This window comes from Podarcis liolepis (genome assembly GCF_965112155.1).
Source record: "Podarcis liolepis genome assembly, chromosome: 4".
In the NCBI taxonomy this organism is placed as follows: domain Eukaryota; kingdom Metazoa; phylum Chordata; class Lepidosauria; order Squamata; family Lacertidae; genus Podarcis; species Podarcis liolepis.
This window is the reverse complement of record NC_139558.1, coordinates 82,009,616-82,033,172: the sequence shown is the minus strand read 5'-3', so window position 1 is coordinate 82,033,172 and position 23,557 is coordinate 82,009,616. Positions and strand designations below refer to the sequence as shown.

Below are 23,557 nucleotides of genomic sequence, written 5' to 3'. Positions count from 1 at the left end.
CTTAGGCAAGTGAACTAATAAGGCAAATGCTGTAAAAGCAAGTTAAGTTACAAGTAAATAAATGATAAAAGCCACGGTTGCTGGCAAGGACCGCTTTCCCAAGCCAAAAGATGGCAATCTGGTAGAAAGTGAAGCAAAACCTATCCACTGAGCTACCTACCCACCCAGAGTGAAAATGTCCTTGAGTCTCCTAGAATCCCACCCTGTACAACATTCCATTAGACTAGACAACAACCAAACTGCTTCCTGGTCTCTGATCGGGGGGGGGGGGGGAGAGAGAGACGACTTAAGGTTGCCTCTGATGCTATCGCTCTCTTTGTGTGAATGTATGGGCAAACAGCATTATTAAGTTATTGCAACATTTTATAATCCCCTGTGGGTCATCCTGTTCTGTATGTTTATGAAGTGGTAAAGATTTTGTGATTAGGTTGCTCATTCTCCCTGAGAGTCTTCTTGGTAACTCAAAGAAGCTTACATGTTTAATGAGGTACCTTCTCTTAGCTATTTTATAACCCAAAGATGGCAATAAGTGCAGAATATCTTAAATATGGGAATTCTGCTTCTTCAGTAAATGCCTTGTTTTCCTGAAGGGAAAGCAATCGACTCACTGGGATTGTTTCTAGCCATGGTGGCCATATGGAACAAGAGTAAGGGAGGGCTGCTGCCTTCATGCCCTGGTTCACAAAAGCATGGGGTTGGCCATTGCAGGAGAGAGGATGCTAGACTAGACGGGCCTTTGTTCTGTTCCAGCAAGACCCTCCTAACATTTTTATGTCCTCTTGGTCATAGACAGTGGATTTAAGCCTCCATTTAAGTCTTCTGGGAGAATGGGTCATCAGCAACCGACTCAAATACATATGGCCCCAAGTATTATTTTCCATTTTCTGCTAACTTGCAAAATTGCCTTTTAACAGTGCAAACCTATGCATAGCCAGTGTAGAGTAACAGTTATAGAGTGCTGGACTATGACCTGGGGGGACTAGGGTTCAAATCCCCCCCTCAGCCATGAAGCTCATGGGGTGACCTTGGGCCAGTCACTGCTTCTCAGCCTAACCTACCCCACAGGATTGATGTGGGGATTAAATGGGGACGTGTGGACCAAGAATGCCACCTTGAACTCCTTAGAGAAAAGGTGAGATATAAATGCAATGAATAATTACATAAATGTTTTAAGTCCAACTCTAATGTGAACATATGTGAACTGTGCGCACACACACAGGTAAGTGTGTACAGTTGCAGCTTAAAATAATACAGGAAGGGGGTATTCTAAAGTCAGGAATAGGAAAGTAAAAAACAAACAAAAAAAAAGAACCCTGAGATTTTGAGTCAAATGAGAGATTAAAGTTTCAATTTATAACACTTCTGTGTTTTTATTACCAACTCATAAATAAACCCAGCAAGACAAGGGATATAAATATTTTTGTAGTAGTTTATATTGGAGAAGAGGAAAGGAATTTCACATTCAATTAACCACTTAGGTGTTTCTGGAAAGATACCATATGGTCCTTGAATTATTAATTATAGCTTTTTAATGGATTATTCTATGTCAGGGCTGAAAGAGCAGTGGCTCTTGGGAACTGGAGTCTTCCCAAGGCATATCACATGGCCATAGTGCCCAGGAAGAGTGGCACATTGAGACAATGCGAAGGGTCCTGCCTTCCTTGGCAAGCCCTTTTGCAGTTGCTGCGGCTACAAGTAAAGGACGGAGAGGAGAGGTCACTTTGGTAGCTAGCATGGAGAGACTAGGAACTCTTCTGTGACCCAGATATTGATCCAGATTAGCAACGGGTGTTGCAGAGAGTAGTTCAGGGATTCCTAAAAGTTAATGTCTCCTATCTGTTGATGATGAAGGCACACTTTTAAGTATCCTAGAAATTAATTTCAAGCCAGGCTCTGGCAAAATCTAATTGCATCCCTGGTCCTATATATGCTCACTGCTACATGCGGGTCAATGAGGTCTGCAGGCTTCAGAAGAAAGCGCCCAAATAGTATAGAATGCATATGACTTGTGTCCAAACTCCCCATACATTATGGGGGAAGGCCATTCAGTCACACAGAAGGTAGGGGAGGGGGACCCCAATTTTTTCCACAGGCTGCAGACTTTGTGCCACACTACAGGATCCCAGGGAATTCCAGCCACCCTGAGCAACTCTTTAGGGTAGGAGGATGCAATCTGAAGGGGGAAGGCAGCAACCCCTCAATGTGTAAGCAAAATGCTACGTTATTACCAAAAGGTAAAGTAAAGGTAAAGGACCCCTGGGTGATTAAGTCCAGTCAAAGTCCAGTCACACTATGGGGTGTGGCGCTCATCTCGCTTTTCAGGCCAAGGGAGCCGGCGTTTGTCCACAGCCAGCTTCAGGGTCATGTGGCCAGCATGACTAAACCACTTCTGGCACAACCCTATTACTAAAAAAGCACTAATGCTAGTCATAAAGGGCTGGATTTCATGAGGTCAGTTTTTCCTTAAAAGCTTCAAGTGGTTTACAATTTGACAACTTCCAAACATTCTGCTTCAAGAACTGTGAATAGCTGGGGGGAAATGTTTCCTGAAAACTGTTGGCCTCACTTCAAAGGAAGATCGTTGGCTTAAGCTCTACTAAATTAATAGCTCCAGTTAGTCACAACTAACTTGCCCCATTGATTTCAATGGGACCTAAGTGGGATTCAGTTTTCTTGTGATCATTATCTGTAGCTTTTCTGTTCAAATGAAGAAATGAAAGGGCTTCTCTTAAAAAAAAAAAAAAGCAATCCAAGATTCATGAGCTGGTTTTCAAAGTACTAACTTTGTTATGGTTTTGAAATGAATGCTGAGTTTATGAAACCATCTTTATAAAACAATAACCAGAGACTATTTACAGAAAAATCCACAAAGGGTTTGTTACACATTCATTTAATTTTCCTCTTCCTACACGCAGTCTCGTAAAACCTGGTTTTACAGTGTACTTTAAGATGACCCAGTTGAAAGTTAATCCAAGGGTATACAATTTGTATAAACAAATGGGTTTTCCACTTTGGCTGAAGCAGCAAGTTACAAGCATTCCAAAACTAAAGGATGTTTTCACAAGCGTCTCTAAAATCTGAATTTTTGAATTTTCTGGGTTTGCAAATTGAATGAAAGAGCCACACTGACCACAACATATATTTCACTTAAAAATGACCCACTTCTGCTTTCTGTACAACATTATAAAAACACTCAGAAGTTCAATGCATATTTAAACTGTTTGTAGCCTCACTTGTATAAAATGCATGCAGGCTAATGATTACATTATACCCTTTAGGAAATTGAAAAAGAAGTAAGAGCCAAACATTTTGAAGTAGTCTCAAGATTTTTTCTATGCTTTGCAGTAAGCCTAAACTATGCCTGGGGTCCGGACAGCTACTTTAGGTGCATCCAAGTCACTGGTCTTATTCAAGGACGTTTTTACTTGCCCCTCCTATTTTGAATGTTAGACTGCTTACCTCAAGCTATATTATTACTAGTAGCATTTATTTTACTTGTGAATTGCTTCCCATGAGTCATCCCAAAGCAATTTACAATATAATAACAGATATAAAACAGTTCCACAGATAAAAACTTTTTAAAATTATAGCATAAAATCATTTGGGTGGTAGTCAACTAATTATTACTCAGAAATTAATGAACATGACTAAGTCCATTAACCTTCGTTTTCTTTTAAAATATCAATCTGCATGAAATATGGTACTCACAGTATTAGGAACGTATGGCAATCCATAGAATTTCTCTTGAGTTTCCTTCAAAATCTCTGTGGTTGACTTCTCTAGAGGATGTTTCCCATGGTATATTTGGTCCAAGACAGCATAAAAGATCTAGATAGATAATATATATACTGAGCTAATTCAGACATGCAGCAGAATAAAAGAGACTAAAATACATGCATTCCCTTGCTTTTCTTCATGAGAGTAATATAGAATAACGTTCAGAATAATACTAATTTTATTATTATTTGTACCTTGCCCACCTGACTGAGTTGCCCCAGCCATCTGGGCGGCTTCTAAATATATAGGTAAAAGGTAAAGGACCCCTGGAGGGTTAAGTCCAGTCAAGGACGACTATGGGGTTGCGGTGCTCATCTCACTTTCAGGCCGAGGGAGCTGGCGTTTGTCCACAGACAGTTTTCCAGGTCATGTGACCAGCATGGCTAAACCGCTACTGGCGCACAGAGGACCATGATGAGTGCCAGAGCCCACGGAAATGCCATTTACCTTCCTGCTGCAGCGGTACCTATGTATCTACTTGCACTGGTGTGCTTTTGAACTGCTAGGTTGGCAAGAGCTGGGACAGAGCAATGGGAGCTCACCCCACTGCGGGGATTTGAACCACCGACCTTCTGATCAGCAAGCCCAAGAGGCTCAGTGGTTTAGACCACAGCGCCGCCCCCCCCCCACAAAAATAAAAACATAATTCTGTTCACATGTTCAATACTGAGGAAGAGTTTTAGTTCAGTAAAAGAGCATATGTTTTTTATGGAGAAGACTCTAGCTACAGTCCCTGGCATCTCCGAAAGACCTCTGTCTGTAAACTTGGACAGCTACTGCCAATCAGCATAGATAATACTGAGCTAGATGGTGATCTGATTCTGCCCAATACACCTTCCTATGATGTTCCCATTCTCAAGTCTTGTGTATGCACAAAAATCCTGCTTTTTCAAAAGGAAGCCGCCATACATCCATAGGACTTCAGCCTGATCCTTAAAAGATACCATACTGTCGCATCAGGTAGGTATGCACGTGTCTTAGCGACACTTGTATTACAAAAGCGTCCTCCACACAGCCCTCAGGATCTTTATTTCTGCACAGCTGTTATAAAAGGACACCTGAGCAAATCCAAGGCTTCCACTTCTTGCGTCAGTACTAATTTCTAGCTAAATACCTGGGGTTAATAGGAACAAGTCAGGGAGACAGGAAAGCAGAGGAGAAATCAAGCCCTATGTTGGATCCCCCAGCATATTTTTGCAGTGGTATTTGAACAGCAGCTAATATATTGAAGGCAGGCTGGGACATATGGCTGGTTTCTAGCCAAATTTTGATTGAGGCCATCATTGATGTGCTATTTATAAAGAAACATTGCAGAAACGGGGGGGGGGGGTGTAACTCCATTTTTTGCTTTTGACATCTTAATAACTGGTCTTATGAATCAAAGCCTAGAGCAAAGTTATAAAGAATCAAATTATAATTAATTTGAGTCATGAATGGTTGCTGTACATTAAAAATATACTGTCTTTTTTTTTTAACAGGGTTGCAGTCATTGTCCCCACTGCAGTCTTTGTGGGAGTGGCAAGATGTGGATTCCAAACCATGAGAAGAACATCTTCAAGAAAAACCAAACCCCAGTATTGTACCACATAAACTCCCATGGAAAACTATAGTGGTGGGGAGAATTCCTTTCCAGGTCCTTTTCAAACCAGTCTTAGAACATAAAGACAGGGTTCTGGTGTCCTCCTAGTACTGCCACAATCTCTCATCCCACAAAAGAGCTCCCACTAGAAATTTGGATGGAAAGTAACATTTTGTAAGAAAGTATATCTAAAATGAAATGAGAGGATTGATTCACCAGAGTTACCGACTTTTAGGTTTCATGTGCTTCTCTTTCCCAATTAAGGCAACATGGCTGAAAAATGCTTAACACTGATTGAATTGCACCAAGATATTTCTTGGCACAAAGAACCTCCGATTTATCAGTCCTGTGCTCTGTGGAACTTGGCACAGAACATTATAACATGACCTTGCCACCCACTTATCTCTCATCTGGTGAGAGGCCTGTAAAAACTCAATTACTATGAGGCTCTACAACTTTTATAGATATGTCAGTACTTCTGCCTGGAGGCTCCCTTATTCTGCTTTTTGGTGGAGCAAAAATTAAATTACTTCAGATTGCAGGAGGGGTATTCTATTTTGGACCACCTCATCTGTTTGTTTGTTTTTTTAAAGATCCTTGCACCTAAAAATATAACCCATGAGGGAGAGAGCTGGACTGTGTGCAATGAGGGTTTAAATGCAACTACCCATGTGAAACAGTACAGTTCAGAAAAGACTCTTGGGATATGTGAAAGAAGAACGAAAAGCCTCTACCCTACACTTGGAATTCCAAATATTCCCAGTCAAACTGTGGGTTTGGAGAGAACTGAAGGGGAAAGAGCTAAGAATTTAAAGTTGTAATTATCTAAGCCTTGATATCCTGTAGAGGCTTGGAGGAGACAGACATTTAACCACAATTATGTTTCAGACTGTCCTTGTTCTTTGTGGGATGAGGTGGGTGACCTATGCATAACTCTTAGTCACCCTGTAATTTCCAAAGCAAGCTTGGTGTTGGAGAAATTGCTATGACTGCCAAGGGAGAGAAAAGTGACTGCTATTACAGCTCTTGATGTCATGACAGAAGGGCTCAGCATGTTCCAGGATGGTATATTTTTTAAGCGGCAAACCTGAGAAAAGACAGGACAGTTTTCTCCATCATTGGGACCTCATGATCAACTCAGAGATCCCCCTACTGATCTCAGTTCAGGTAGTATACTGCAAGGGCTCAAGAAAAGCATTCTATGTATTTGCCCTCCACTTGTTTCATTCATTCTTTCATTCATTCCTTCATTCATTCATATTCTTCAAGCACTCTATCTCATGTTAAGGGAAATAAATGAAAAGGGAGATACCAGGTGATTTTCTTACCCAATAAGTTACAAGTTCTAATTATTTCGTTCACTGATTAATCTCCCTAAAAAGAGCTCTTTTAATAATTTGAGAGCCATAAACAAACCAAATGCATTTTCATTAAAATAAACACAACTGAAAGCTTTATTCAGTATTTTCTTAGAGATGAACTTCCTTGGGGAAGATTTTTTATGATTAAGCCAATATGTTATGTGCGTAAATTACCTAAAATAGAATCAGTTCTCATTTAGAATGTTCAAATTCCTCTCCTCTTTAGAATAAATTAGATTTGGGTTCATAAATAAATAAATACATTTACATACAAGATTAGCTCGTGATTTCCCCCGAAATGCATTTATTTGTTATAGATTTGTTCTGGCTTATGCATTTATCAGAGTCTTTAGAAATAAGCATGTAAACATTTCTAACGGATTATGTTGCTTCTGTTAGAATGATTAGTTTTTGGAAAAGCACATGGCAACTTATGAACCATTCAAGTCCATTGCCAGAATGAAAACTTGGCTTGCATGCTCTTGTTCTGCATTTTTATATTTTAGGCTGACAGTTTCCAGTGCCTTTTATTTAATGGATCCACACACAAAAAGCTGCAACACCATGCACGCTTAATTTGCAGACGTCCCACTGAAGTTAGAGGGACTTTTATTATAATATATATATATAACAAAATTAACCAAGAAAAAAGAAGAAACAAAAAACAAAGTAAAACACAATTTGGCTTTGATTTGGCCCCACATTATTTGGCCTTATCCTCCAATCTAGAGGTCACAAGCAAGACATTTAGATTCAGGAACCCACTATAATCTATCATAAGGAAGCAGGAACAATCATTCTATCTGTGCACCAAATTTAGAGATCAAAGGCACATCATGGAGCTAGTGCAGATGTAATGCTGGCTCTTTGTTACCCATGACCAAGAAAAGTGGGAGGCAGCTATCCTCCCATCTTCTCTTCATTCCTACTCTGCCTTAACTAGAGTTCAGATAAATATTGGCACTGACCTTCAACCAGTTCACACTAACCAAGTTTGCCCTTAAACTAGGATCTGAACTCCAGTTTAAACTGCAGTTTCAGATCCTGATTAAAAGGAAACCTAGTTCAGCACTAGCACTAGAGGCAAGTTAAGGCAGAGGGGAATTCACGCTAGTGTTTGGAAGATGTGCTTCTGAAGCTGGCTGTCTCTTTTTAAATTGAAGTCAAGAAGAAACCAGAGTTAAAATTCACATCATTCACTGGCTGCTGCACAATGTAGAAATCTCTTTCCCTACAGAGTTCCCTGAACTTTTTCTAACAGCATTGCAGACTTTAAAAAGCTTAGATTGACTTTTGACTGTCAAGTTTTAGCTTTAAGAAAAGTTTATTTGGATATGTATTACTTTCAAACTGCAACTCATTCTACACTTAAGAGTCGGTGACATTAAAATCCCATAAAGTTTTAAAGTAATTCATTTTAAGTATTCAACAGTTGTACAAATGTGCCAAAGAATCTGCATCACTGAGTCATAACTTTAAAATGATGCTGTGCTAATCTTAAGATATTTCACAACTTCATAGTAAGGTTAAAATCACATAGAACCAAACAACATACCTGAAGCTGCATGTCGGCAGCAGCACAAACTTTCTTAGATTCGCAGAGTCTTGACACCATATGTTTGGGCAATGGCTTGAAAAATAGTAATAAAAAAAAGATGGGGAGATGGAAATCTTTTAAACAATTTTTAAATAGACTCAATGAACAGACAAAGTAACAGTCACGTGCAAGTAAAATGTGTATTTAATTGTATGCTGGAAAAGAACATGGCTCGGGGCTCTCTGTTGCTGCTACCACCTATTTCGCATCTTGATTGTTTAATGAAAGGACACTTGGCTTGGCTTTCCTTGCTACCTTGTAGTCTGGAGAAGGTAAATGGTTGTGCAAGTAAAAACATAGCCAGGTGCTTGCTTAGGACATGGAGAAGAAGTAGCAATAGTTGGATCAGCATGTCACACAAAATATCTTCTTCCAGCGGAGGAGAAGAAAAGTTAAGGTTTTCCTCTTCTCACAGAAGAGAATAAAACCAGCAGAAAAAGCAGGTAAGAAGAAATGGAAACTCTGCTCCAGATTTTTGGGGTGGTGGTGGTGAAGAGGTAGGAAAAACACAAAGGAGAAAGGAAAGGAAAAATTCAAAGGGGAAACTTGAAATCAAAGGCAGATGGGGGAAAAGAGAGGATCCCTGTCTGCTTTGGGCAAAGGCAGACAGGGGCAGAACTGAAAGAGAAGCTACAGGAAATCGATCACATCACATGTTCCTTACTTGGGCAAACCATAAGACACAACCCATCATGTGGATGTATCGCATGCCAGCCAGAGAAACTCTAGCTCTCTTCTTGTTTCAAAGTCATACCACGTCAAGAGACACAGACAGGTAAACTATTCCAGGCAAACAAACACTCCGTTTTATGATAGGAGAAAGTATCTATTGTTAGCTATGAGGAGAAAGGTAAGAAGAAAGATGCTTCATTTGATATAGCTTCTCACATTAAAAAAATGGAGTGAGAATAAAATAAATTAGAAGTTTGAAGACAAAACTATATGCTACTAACAACACACTATATCTTTTTGTCCAGTTTTCCCCTCTCCTCTATAATATAGCCTATCTCCTGGGATCATCCTGATATGTGTTACCTGGCCCTAACAACATGAAGGAACAGATTAAGTTTTTCTACACAATATAGAGCGAAGTGCGAAGACTGAACACGGAATGCTTCTTACTAATTTATACTTGTGCCCTGAGTGTCAGTGTGACCAAAGCCTTCAAATTGTTAAAGAGCCTCTGTAGCTTCAAAAATGGAATACAGATGTCTGGCATTTACAAACAGCTCTTCAATCATGCCTGAAGCTTTACAGTTGAAGTGTTTAAGAATTGTTCTATCAAAGAATTGTTGCTATTACAAAATAGCAACATGGTCAGGTTCTGTACTAATTATGACATCTAGAAAAACTACTCATGTTAGTAGAACAAAAGCAGCTGCATCAAAGTTATTGAGAAGCAGTAAAAACATTATCAGCAAATTAGATGGAAGTGAAAATGGGCAAGAAATGCTCCTAAACTGAAATGCTTCCCATAGTAGTTAACCACACAAGATCTATAATTTTCCCATCCAGAAAATAGCAGTATAGTTTTGAAAACTTAAGAATATCCAGTGTGCAAAGCTGTAATTTAAATTGCACCATTTAAACAGCAGACAATTATTCCACACTGTAGTACAACTGCTATTCTGGGACCTAGCCCCCAGACATGGACCCCTTGATTAGAATGATTTCTAAACGAGAAAAAAGCAGATCTCTTTCCCCACTCCCTCCCACCCAAAAAAAACCCCTGTAAAGAATACAAACATAAACATATAACAGAGACGTAAATGTTAGACCACACACAGGCCTAATCAGACCATTGCAGATAAAAGCAAGACAGGTGGACCCAGGGCTTTCCTCTTCTTAATAATGAAAGAAATGTTAAACTGAAAATATAACTTAACTCTCTGAAGCTGGTAATTGCTACTTTGCCAGTTAATCCTTTACTCCTCTGAGCTCCAAAGCTGTATCCCAGGTGGCATCTAATGCTTAAAGGTGGGGAGGGGGGAGATAAGAGGCTCAAGGAACACTGCATCAGCTCATCCTAGCATTCCCCCTAGACCACATCTGCATAACACAAGATGAGCAGAAGCTGTGGATAAGTAGTTCTGCCTATTCTGGAAGGCAGGAAAATCTAATGTGATAGTGAGAGGGGCAAGCGATAGTCCAGAAAGCCCACCTTTAGGCTGAGTGAAGAAGCCACCTCTGGTGGCCTAAGCTGAGGGTGTGTGGGGACTGCTGCCATTGCCTGCCTCCCAGGCCATTTCTTCTACTTCCCTCTACTGGAGAAAAACTGTAGTTGGGATTCATCTAAGAAGCCCCATCAGCGGAAGTCCTGAGCAAGCACTTCCACTTGCACAACAAGGTTTTCCCCTGTCCCCCTGAAATTGGCTCATATGGGGGGGGGGAACCCCCAGAACATGAGGGGAGACGAGGGCAGAGTGTTCCATCCGGCAAACGGAAATGCTTGCAGAGATTGAATGTTCCCAGCGGTGCAATGCTGAATCCAACCCTTCATGTGCCACACTTTATAAGAAAAGCTTACAAAAGGAACCTTTTAATTAAATGAGTAAATCTGCTGGCCACTGCTGGAAACCAAGTGTTAGCTTGTTGGGTCTATAGTCTGACTCGGCAAGGCTCTTCTTATGTTCTAAACCAGGGATGATGAACCTGTGACCCCACCCAGATGTTAGTGGACTACAACTTGCATCAGTCCCAGGCATCATGGCTACTGGACAAGGATGCTGGGAGTTGTAATACAATGACCTCTATAGGATACAGGTTCCCCATTCCTGAACAAAACTTCCTTCTTCCCAGTCATGACCCATCACAGTCACTAAACACCTGAGAAAGAGTCCCCATTTACACATTCAATATACTCATAGTTGTTGGGGTTTTTGTTTTTTTTTAAAAAAGAAGTCTACGGTACAAAATATAAACATTTAAAAACTTGGCAGGAGGGAATGGTTTTATTTTATAGGGCTCTAATTTTTAACACAGTTACAGCCAAATTGGCTCTTCTAGTATAACTTTACTTTTTCTGCAGTTTTATACTTTGGCTGTTTCAAATCACATCAAACAGAAACTGAGCCTCAGAGCTGTCAAGTGGTATCCTGTTTTAAACAGAACAAAATAGCAGAACCCTGCTAATTGGTATTTTGGTAAACCACAATCCCACAAATCCTCGCTGAAATGGAAATCCAGGTTTGCAGTTCAGTGAAGCATAGAGCAGGAAGCCCTTTGTTGTCAGGGAATGAGAAACACTACTAACCATGTACCTCTCTGGGATAGTAGAGGGGTGAAAGCATCCCTCCTGGCGCAGTTAAAGCACCACTGCAGGTAACAGAACAAGGCAGCACTGCACATATTTCCCCTCTGCAGTAAGGGTGGGGAATCCCAGGCCCAGGCTCAAATGTGGCTCTCTAGGCTTCTTCATCCAGCCCTCAAGACTCTACCTGAGACATATCTCTTTCTTAGGTCTCAGCCCTCACTAGGCTTGCTCTACACCCTTGAAGACTGTTCCTGCCTGCCTGGAATGTGTCTTCAAACTTTTCCTTGCATGGATGGAGATATATATGTGTGTGTGTGTGTGTGTGTGTGTGTGTGTGTGGAAACCTCTGCTTTTGGCATGACCATATACAAAGAGTCAAATTCATCGCTGGCAAATTACAAATTAATATGTCCCTGGGGCCAGATAACTTTCACCTAACTGCCCTTCAATCATTGAAAAGTGAACTTGCTGAACTTCTGTTTGTTTGTTTTTTACAAAATGCAACTTATTAAAATTAGCCATCTTGCCAAATGATTGGAGGGCAACCAACTGGACACTATGTTGTTGTTTTTTTTTAAAAAAAGATAGTATCTGGAACCTATGGCCTGCTAGCCCAGAGGTAGTCAATGTGGTGCACTCCTGGTGTTGCTGAACTACAACTCCTATTATCCTTGATCACTGACCATGCTGGCTGAGGCCAATGGGAGCTGCAGTCCAGCAACATCTGGAGTGCACCACAGACTGTTGGAGTGGAGGATCCAAGATGGCGTCGTTAGTGGTAGCTCAATTTTGTGCTCCGCGTTGATATATAGATTTATTAGTATTTTTCAGCTCTTTTAAAGTTTTTTTTTTTTCTTTTCCTCTCTTTTAACCGAGCTTAGCAGTTTTAAATTATCACTCTTTTTTATTAACTGCCAAAGGCCTATTTTTATCCAAAGGAGGCTCAGCAAGCCGCCCTATCTTCACGAAGCTGGTAATTAGCAGACGGGGGAGGCCAACTACTCCTTCGGAAGGACGCCGAGCTTTTTATCTATAAAAAAAAAAAAAGGGAAGGAATTGAAGCTGCTATAACCCCAAGAAACACAAGGCAAGTTCAACCCGATAATTATTACAAGGGACTTTTGTTTTCTTTTTTCTGCTTCGTTATACTGCCTAGCTACTTTATTGGTTACGTCGTGAGGCTGTTGAATGAGGGAGAAAGACCTAGTTGAACTTTAAACGAAACAAGGCACAGTATGGAAGCTTAAGACCAGTAATATTTTCTAACATTTTAAATGACTGATACCTCACAAGTCCCGATGTAAATTGCTGGAGAACTAAACAGGTTGGAGAGGTTGGAGAGGTTCAGGAGGCAACTTCCATAAACTTCCATAAATCGGCACCTCTGCTACTGTTTACTCCAGCTTAGAACAAAAGATAAGCCGCCGGTAAGCAAGCACCCCCTACTATACATCCATATATACCCATATACCCACTATGGTCCTCACCAGGAAAAATTACAAGGACCAAGGAATTCTGCCTAATTCACCACAGAGGCCGATGGAACGACGAAGGAGACAAAGTAAAATTACCAGCTACTTTCCCCAAAAAGACTCGAGCAAGAGAACTCAGAATGAGAGTATCCTAGATGTAGCTATGCCTTTGCCACTCACAGTGTTGGATTGGTCAACACAGCTAAAGGACTTGCAAACAAACAACAAGAGGACAAACCATCCAACAAATCTGGCCCAAGAACTTGCCATAGCAGAGAATGCTACAAAGGCTAACACAGCCAACACACCCGATGCCAATCCTCATTTGTCACCGCTGGAACTTGGAGGTAATCTTTCAACCCACTGGGTGAAAGCCAATGACTGTGGAATAGAAATGTGGGGTGATCATCTTCAGGAGCAGATATACCAGATCTCTAAGGATCTCCTTAACGTTAAAAAATTTTTAGCGATAACAAACGGGCTGCTCCTGACCCTAGTGGATAACTTCAAACAACATGTGAGCGCTTCAGACCAGAATACAAATCCCTTAGCCAGCCCGGATCCACCACTCCCCAGCAAACCCCGGAGGAAAAAAGCTGAGCCTAAGATGAAGAAAAGCAAAAACATGAAAAACCCAAGGCGGCTTAAGACAACTCACCGTACCTGTAAAAAATATTGGCAGAAGCTCTTTAACCTTCTTCCATCCCTTTCTACAAGTGGAAAAAACAAATCCAAGTCGAGTGCCATCAAAGAGACACGTAAAGTAGATACACCCATAAAAGAATCTAAATCAAGTTCTGAAGAATCAACACCGAGCTGGGACAAAGGAACTGATCCATCTGCAGTCATATCGCCCCAGAGTCCTCTCATGGCCAGCACAGAATCAGTAGACAGAGGTGAGCAGGCAACCCAAACTATTGAGGGGAACCACTCCTCCCAAGTTCGACAGATGTTGTGTCCCAAAAGAGAATGGAGTTTAGTCCTAATCCCACAAAAGCTTGTCTTTGCTAATTACCCTAAACCGCCTAGATTTTATGCAGGGTTGGACCGTATAGACCACTTTTTGTCCATTATAAGTGGCATTTTACCGGGGGTAGTAAAAGCAACTGACATAGCCGCTATAGAGTATCTACATCAAGATGATTGCTCGGTACGAGCATTGATTACTTTTTTAGATCATAATCTGGCCAGTTTCATTTTTAGAGCTAAAAACCTATTCAAAAAAGAAAGAATAGTTCTGTTAAGAATATTTGAAAATAGAGCACCTGCAACCTCTCTGATAGGGCCCAAGAGCATAGGAGTGGAAGTTCACAAAAGGGAAAAAACCAACCACCAAAACCATCGAAATAGAAAGCATAAGCTCCAGCAGGATCATCCCCACCAAACAGCACCAAATGAAAAAAAGGAAGCCTCACATCCAACTGGCGTCGGGCCTCCCACGTGGGATAGTGAGGACTCCGTTTGGGAGGAAGAACTCTCGTTGATAAAGCGATTCTGGTCACTGCATTCTCCAGCTCAAACTGAGATCCTGAAAAGATTTGATTTACTTCGAAGCAGACTAGAAAAAAAGGATGATCAAGGTGAGACAATGAAGGACCCTTATGTGCAGCCCATATCTCCCAAATGTCTGGTGGATAAGAAGACAGTGGGAGGCACCTTTAAATGTGTAGACGTGGAATTACAATCAGAGCCCCCTGTGATGTACAATAAAGTAAGACCAAAGCAAGGTGTGAAACCTCAAAGCTCCTGGCACAGCTATCTTAAATTGTCTCCGAATGAATTAGCTTCCCCCCCAACTCCAAAATCTAGCCCCAAATCACCAAGAAAAGAGGATCACTACACTCTCTCCAAGCAGCCAGCCTCGAAAAGAACCAACGGGTGTGTTTTTTTAGACACCAAAGAATTGCTGGACATGGTGGTGACATAGATCCAGCTCCCCGAAGGGCCCGGGGCCTAAAAGTGCTGTCTTGGAATATCGCGGGTTGGCACGCCAAGAAAAATAATCAACAATTTTTGTGCTACCTTAAGCAATTTGACATCATCTTCTTTCAGGAGACATGGCAGAATGACCCTATATTTCTTAATGGGTATAACTGCCACTACCTGCCTGCCTCTCCATCTCAAAGGGGCGGCAGATCTAGTGGTGGCCTAGCTTGCTTCATTTCCACGGAGCTAGCGCACTCTCTAACAGCCCTACCCAGCTGCAATTCCTTAGCAACAGCCGCTCTACTTAGCTTCAAGAGAACTATTCTCTTGCTGGTCAATGTCTATATTCCCCCAGGCCAAAAAAAACCCGTTGTTAAGGCTACATGGGCTGAGCTAGAGGCGTTCTTAGAGCCTCTCGAATCTACTTACCCGTCTGCCCTGACTATTGTGTGTGGAGACTTCAATGCTCGTATAGGAACAGATGACAACAGTCTATACACTCATTTCAACCAATTTATGGACCCTGAAGAACAGACGGATATTGGCGCGACACGTCTGTCCAAAGATAGTAGAAGTAATTTCCCAGGTCTCTGCTTAGTGCAGGCTGCTAGACGGAGGGAACTGCTGATATTAAACGGCAATATAGAGGGGGACCGCCCCGGGGAATATACCCATTTCTCCAAGGCTGGGGGAAGTGTTATAGATTATATCTTAATCTCAAGATTTGCTCACAGCTTTATAAGGAAGTTTCAAGTGGGCCATAATACTCTGAGTGATCACCTACCTCTAATTTTAGAGCTTGCAGGTGGGCCTTTTGACTATTCTATTGCCGAGCCACAATATATACCTTCTGTAAATTTGGATATACCTGCCCCCAAAAGACTCAAATGGTCCCCAATATTGAATGAAAACCTAACCCTCCTTCTTCAGTCAGTGGAGTTAAAGCTTATTCGCTCCGCTATTGTATCAGGAAATTCAGCAGCTGCGATTATGGAACGCTTTAAATTACTCTTGGAAAGATTGAAACCCCATTTAACAACAGTGATACATAGCTCCGCTACAAAGAGGGCAAAGGACGGAGCTAGCTGGTTTGACCTGGAGTGCAGGCAAACAAGGAGACAAATGAGAACAGCCTACCGGAGATACAGGAAATCAGGGACTGCCCTCCTACTTAATGCTTATATTTATCTGAGACGGTCGTACAAACAATTATTAAGGAGAAAGAAACTGGAAGCTGAAAGAGCCGCATGGCACAGGTTGGTTAAGGCATCGCACGAGAAAGATACTACTTGCTTTTGGCGAACCATATCTGGTCTACTGGACCAGGAGCGTACTAATTCCATCTGTACAGTGGAACCAATGGAGTGGTTGCGCCATTTTCAATCTTTGTTCTATGACCAGGAAGCCCAACATTACAAACTATGCATTCAACTGGAGGACCTACCTCATTGGCCAGCAGTAACTGCGAAGGAAGTTGAGAATTTAATCGCACAACTAAAGAACAACAAGGCCCCAGGGAATGATTACATCCCTGCCGAACTTCTGAAGTCCAACATTGGCTGGTGGGCCCCCCTGCTGGCGTCTTTATTTTCTTGGATCGACTCAACGGGTTTACTTCCAGATGGTTGGACTGAGGCAATAATTATCCCAATCTATAAAAAAGGACCCATGACAGATCCGGCGAGTTATAGACCAATCAGCCTTCTGCCTATACCCAGCAAACTATATGCCAAACATCTTTATACCAAGCTAACTAGCTGGCTGGAAACTGAAGCTATTCTAGCGGAAGAGCAAGCGGGTTTCAGGCAAGGCAGATCCACCATAGACCATTGCTTCACCCTAGCCTATTTAATTGACAAATATGCCAAAAAATCCCGTGGGGTGTTATATGCAGCCTTTATCGATCTAAAGGCTGCTTTCGATTCAATTCCACGTGTAAGACTCTGGGACAAATTGAGCACCTCTAGCATAGACAAAAGACTATTATTTCTGATCAGCTGTTTATACAAAGACACGGTGCTGCATGTAAGAACTTCGTTAAATGGCCATCTTATAGGACCAGTTCCTGTCAGTAAGGGGGTCAAGCAAGGTTGCATCCTGGCCCCAGTTCTATTCAACATCTACATCAATGATATGGTTAACTGTTTGTCATCTCCGGACTTCCACGCCCCCAAACTGGCTGACAAAGCAATATCAGTGCTTTTGTACGCTGACAATGCGATACTCCTATCCCGAACAAGAATAGGTTTAAATAGGCTCATAGGTGAATTCTCAGCATACTGTAGAAGAGAGCAACTTGCAATAAACTATCAGAAAACCAAAATCATGGTTTTTGCAAGGAAACACAGACAGTACAGCTGGAGGATGGATAACCAGACAATTGAACAAGTCAAAGCCTTCAAATATCTGGGTATCGTTTTCCAGTCGACCGGGTCCTGGGATGTCCATCAAAAATGTGCCAAAGAAAAAGCTGCTCAAAGCATCAAGATGCTGTCCCGCTTCTTCTACACGAAGGGGGGCAGATACATCCCAGCAGCCCTTGAAGTTTTCCAAGCAAAACCTCTGGCGCAGTTACTGTACGGGGCGCAAATCTGGACGGGGATCCATTGCTCCAGTCTTGAAACTGTCCAGTCCAAATTTCTAAGGCAGATACTCGGTGTCCCCTCCTGTGTTCCAAACGCAGCATTACGACTCGAGGCCTGCCTTCCATCTGTGGAAACTCGGACCTGGCAGAGAACATTTAATTATTGGCTTCGTCTTAATCTGAATCCTCCTGGTCTACTGCCGCTAGTAATGCAAGACCCTCACAAAAGCAAGTGGTTTAAAACTGTGCATCAAAAACTCCTTACATGCGGTCTGCACTCACAGTCCCTACTATCAATGGGCCTCATTAAAGCAAAGAGTCTAATAGGCCAGCGCCTGAAAGACATTGAACGACAAAACAACCTGACTATCTTAAAGAAACTGTGCCCATGGTATACCTACTTTCCCCCTTCTCATTTTGACTCTCCAGCCTCATATTTGTCTAAACTAACCATCCCAAAATACAGACGTGCCTTTACATTGGCTAGATGGGATGTTCTTCCCTCTGCTGTACTCGAAGGTCGTTACCAAAAGACTCCATTTGAAAAACGACTCTGCCCATGTGGAGATGGTAACACGGAAACAGTGTCCCACGTCCTTCTTTCTTGCCCCCTTTACAAAGACCTAAGGAATGAGATTATTACTCCACTCATTCTCTCCAACCCCGGCCGTTCACCTGACATTACACTGTATTTTCTATTATCTGATACGGATAGTCAGATAACAGAGAAGGTCGCGAGGTACATCGAGAGAGCTGCGAAATTGAGGGCCACCATCTGAGTGACAGACCTGTTCACCCGACGGACCTCCTTTTGCCTGTTCTTTTCTTCCTTTTATCCCTATTCTCACTTTTAACTCTTGTACAGCTGTGGCCTGTTGGCTTTGCTAATAAAGTTTTGATTTGATTTGATTTGGAGTGCACCACATAGGCTAGTCCAGGGTAGCCATTCTTCTGCCTCAGGTAAATGGATTATTAAAGCTATCATTATTAAACCCTTGCTGAGAATTAATCCACATGGTTTTTGCAAAGGGTACTCCTGCCTCAGCAAGCTTTTATAATTCTTTAAAAATGTCAACCTGTGACAACATATCACTATTTCTAACCGACAGCTCAGATGGCAAATGCCAAGATGACTGTAGCCAAAACAGGGCTACTGAAGAAGAAAGGGAGTTATCAGCATGCTCAGGGGAACCTTGAGATAAGCAGAAGTACAAAAGTTCTTTTTCAAAAAAACAAAAAACGTAAAGGCGCTATCTCTTCCCAAACATCCCAGTGGAGACTAACCTTACTTTATAGCCACAGTCTCTTGAGAATTGGCTGGAAAATGAAAGGGGAGGGGAGGAATGGGAACAGCCAATGAAGAGGGGGACATGGCCATTGAAGTCATGGGACTTCAAAACACTGCCAGTCACTGGGGGGCAGGAGAAGGTTATTTGATAGAGACTGCAAAGAGTGCAGAGGGGATAAAGAGAAGAGAGGAAGATGAGCGGCTATTTCTATGTCTTTTCCTGAGACTCAGTTAGGAAGCGTGTGTGTGTGTGTGTGTGTGTGTGAGTGAGAGAGAGAGAGAGAGAGAAACAAACAAACAAACAGAGCTGGATGGAGATGTGAGGTCATGATGATTTTTAGGTCATCAGCATCTAACATAATCAATCAGTCAATCTCTCTCTCTCTCTCTTACACACACACACACACACACCTTTGCCTATCCATCCCATTCCCTCTTCATTTTCTCTTCCTTTCTCACAAAGAAAGTAACTGAGAAAACATATTTTAATGATATTTGTTGTTGTTGTTTAGTCGTGTCCGACTCTTTGTGACCCCATGGACCAGAGCGCGCCAGGCACTCCTGTCTTCTACTGCCTCCTGTAGTTTGGTCAAACTCATGCTGTTAGCTTCGAGAACATTGTCCAACCATCTCGTTCTCTGTCGTCCCCTTCTCCTTGTGCTCTTCATCTTTCCCAACATCAGGGTCTTTCCCAGGGAGTCTTCTCTTCTCATGAGGTGGCCAAAGTATTGGAGCCTCAGCTTCACGATCTGTCCTTCCAGTGAGCACTCAGGGCTGATTTCCTTAAGAATGGAGAGGTTTGATCTTCTTGCAGTCCATGGGACTCTCAAGAGTCTCCTCCAGCACCATAATTCAAAAGCATCAATTATTCGGCGATCAGCCTTCTTTATGGTCCAGCTTTCACTTCCATACATCACTACTGGGAAAACCATAGCTTTAACTATACAGACCTTTGTTGGCAAGGTGACGTCTCTGCTATTTAAGATGCTGTCTAGATTCCACTAAATCAGTGAATGTTCAAAAGGCACCAGACTTTTCTGGTTAAAACCTAGCCTCAGTTTTTTGTTCTATAACAAAAAATGCTTGGTGAAAGCTTTTTGCTTACGTTTTACTAAAGCTGATATAATTGAGAGTGCCAAGTCAAAGCAACAGTTCTCTGAGAGAATCAAATATGGCGAGGAAAGTGACTAGAATCTGGTCCCCCTTCTAAGCACACAAAAACAAGGTTCCTCCAGACAAAAAAGATCACAACCAGTTATTAACATAGCAAACAACAGGTCTGCTCTCAAACTCTGATTGCTCATATTTGTATTCAAAATTACAAGAAATAAAGCATTTGTTATCAAACCCTTTAAAACCAATCACCCTTTAAAAAAGAAAAATAGACAGCTGAGTCAAAAATAATTTTTAAGCTATTCAGAAAGGTGAAAGAAATGCACATTCAGAAACATGACAGCAAAACAGTCGTTTAGGCTCAAGTCCTAATCCCACATTACATTTTATCCTGTCTGCAAGGATGAATTAAAGCTGACTCAATTACTTCCTGGTACACAATGATTCTATGCCAAATGGCTTCCATCACAAAACAGGCCAGGAATATTTAAGGAATGGGGCACACAGTGCCTGGCTCCAAATTTGTGAGCTAAAAGGAGACAAGGTTTGTAAAGTATCTGGAAAATAGTAGTAGTATATTATACCCTTAAGGCTGCAATCTGAGGCACACTTACCAGAAAGTAAATCCCACTGGATTAGTGGGACTTACTTCCAAGAAAGTGTTCTTAGGATTGCATTGTAAGTATCTTTCTTAAATGTATTTCTCCCTTAAGCCCACATCATTCTATAAATCAGTTCCACAAGGCTAGACAACAGGGCTGACTAAAAAGAAACAAAAGCATCTTTTAAAAGTCAGTATTAAATGTTGAGGTGCCCGTGATATTTTCAACTCTGCAAAATAATATTAAACAAATAAATTCATTGAAATGCACTGGGAGCAACCATCCCAACTGCAACTTTCTATCACCAAGGAATTGCGTGTTACTGATTCTTCTAAGTGATGGCAGCTCCTTGTTAAACACTGACTATCCTGAATTCCCACTGCTGTTTGACAGATTTGTAAGCTCTTAGTTCTTTGAAGAATCGTGTAGCACACTTAGGACTTCAATACAATTTTATTGTTCTAGCCAAAGGCCATGACAAACCTGCAGCAACAGTACCAATAAAACAATATGGATCATACAGTCATAATATGAGCCAACATCCATGATGTAACAGAGGAGTTACCAGAGACAACAACAAACTCAAACCCAGCTTGATATCAAATTAAACCTCTGAATCACCACAACAATTTATAGCAATTTTATCTAACTCAGTCAGGGACTGGCTAGATGAAAAGATGTGGTGAGAGGCACCAGCTGGGGGACCCTCAAGAGAAACCCCAGAGGAGGAAGGCTCAGAACCAGGAGATTGGTGGCGGGACGCTGAGAAAAGGTCAGAGGGAGAAGATAGGGAGCAGGGGCTAGATGCTGAAGGGGCAACAGGGTTTAGTGAGCAGGAAGAGCCTGTGACAGGGAGCAGTTCTGACGCCGAGGCCAAAGCAGAGAAGGGGAGTCAACAGGCTGCTGAAGAATCAGAAAGTCTCCCTCTCCTGCCACACCAGGCTCCCCTCCCTGCTGGTCTCCAAGAACATGCAGAATAATGAGGAGAGCAGAACGGAGGCGTGCAGGCGCAGTTTGAGACTGCTTGGGAAACATCTGAGAGAGGAGGAGTCTTAGAAAGTGTGGAAGACTAAGACTGCTCCATAGAGCAAGACCTACTAAGTGGTGTCACTGGGGTTGTATGCCATTTCCTTGAATAAAGAGTTAACTTCACTGACAATGGAGCCCTGCGTCTTTTGTGCTGACCTACGTCTGACTCCAGCCCTGACACTCCCTTTTCCTCAGCATCCCTTTCTGCACTGGGCCTCACAAAGGGGAGGGGAGGCAAAGCCGGGAATTAGGCCTTGGAAACAGCAGCCATAGTTGAAACATGTTCAGGCAGATTTCTGGAAACCTTTATAATCCTTCCAGGTCAGGGAGGCAATGGACCACTTGAGGAGGAAGAGGCACTGGAGTGGGCTTTCTCCAACCTGCCGCCCTCCGGATGTTCCAGACCACAGCTCCCATTAGCCCTATCCAGTACCAATGGAAATTGCTGTTCAAAATGCTTGAAGGGCACCAGGTTGGGGAAGGCTGCCCAAAAGCCTGAGGACGCCCCATAGCACTTAGGACTTATTATTTCCAAAGGCTCAAAAATTAAGTTTTTAAAAAGGAAAAGGAAAATGGCGGTCTCAACCATTTTGTTTCTATCACTCAAGTTACTTATGGGAAGATACAAAAAGGGGGGCATGAAGTAGGAGTCTCATGACAAAATATTTCTCCACCTAGTTTCAAACATCTGAATCTATTCTGTTTCCCGCCCCCCCCCAAAAAAAACCCCAACAACCCAAAACTCTTATGTTATTTACAATCAGCCTGGTTTTTAGTTATCCTACCTGACCCGTTTTATAGTGCCTTGCAAATTGGTTCACCACTCGATAATCATTTGCAAAATACTCCATCAAGATAGAGGGAACTTCAGCAAAGTCTGTAGAACATCTTGTCCCTATAGAAAAGAAGCAGAAGCATTAACATGCAGGTAGCCATAAAGTTTACATAAATTCTTCTGTCTTCTCCAAAGTTCCTCTTAGCTTTCCATCTGCACTTTTGATGAACTGTGGTAAATCATTCATTAAGTAAATATTTCATTTCTGTAATGTTATTGTACGTACTGGCAGAAAAGCTAAATTATAATCCTACATGTTTTACTGCAAATCACAAAGTAAATACAATATTTGAACAGCTGGGTGAGGCACCCTATAAAGCTATGGCTCACACCCTTTATAAACTTAAACCAGGCTACAGCCAATCTGGCCCCACTTTAAACACTAAATCCTTAATTGTCGTTACTTTATACCTAATTACAATAAAAATATCAAACTGTGCTTAAAAATTTAATCCCATTTACAAATATTATCATCCCATCTGTCTGATGAGCTAGCACAATTATTGTCCATATTTGCTTTCCTTTATTGTTCAAGGTATCAGTCACTGAAGAGCAGCTTTGGTGGTTACCTCAAGACACCTGATGGTGAAATAACAATTTACAATTAAAAAATTAAGTCCTCATATCTACTCTCTTCTCCCTTGTGATCAGTGGGCTTCAAGCTTTTATAGATTGTCACTTTCTGGAGCTACAAATATTTGTATATTACTATTCCTTGTATGGCAGGGGGTAGGGAACTGGATCCAGCTGGTTGATCCAGTCATGTAACGTAAGGTGACATCATATAACATAAGGTGATTCAAAACTCAAGCTGCAATGGAAAATTCAATCTGAGGATGAAAAGGACCTTCCTTTGAAGTTGCAGCATGTTCAGACCACAGCTGAAAGGAAGAACCTTTGCATCCTTGGCATGAATTCAAGCCGAGGTTCAAAAGAAGGTTTTTCCTGCAACTGGCGCCTACAAGAAAGGTGGGTGTGATTTGCCCAAAGCCACTTGGCAAGTACAGCCTCCAAAACCTGGCAAGCCTAATTAGGCCTGCGGGCTGGAGGTTCCCCACCACTTTGTACGCAACCTGGACTTCTTTCCTCCAGTGTTACTAGATGGGGGATCTTGCATTTTTGCAGCGCTCAAACCACAACA

The 23,557-nt window shown here is 41.9% G+C and overlaps 1 protein-coding gene across 2 annotated transcripts in view; it reads right to left on the bottom strand.

The window, feature by feature from the left end:
- MIPEP (mitochondrial intermediate peptidase) overlaps positions 1-23,557 on the bottom strand; it is a 65,534-nt gene that overhangs the window by 12,520 nt on the left and 29,457 nt on the right. For both annotated transcript variants that reach the window (XR_014525073.1, XM_083498898.1), the window contains exons 14-16: positions 22,367-22,476; positions 8,273-8,347; positions 3,709-3,828 (exon numbers count right to left, since the gene is read on the bottom strand). Coding sequence is in view for 1 of the 2 variants with exons in the window: in XM_083498898.1 (XP_083355024.1) it covers positions 3,709-3,828; positions 8,273-8,347; positions 22,367-22,476 (305 nt within the window). In the remaining variant the exon portion in view is untranslated. The remainder of the gene's footprint in view (positions 1-3,708; positions 3,829-8,272; positions 8,348-22,366; positions 22,477-23,557) is intronic.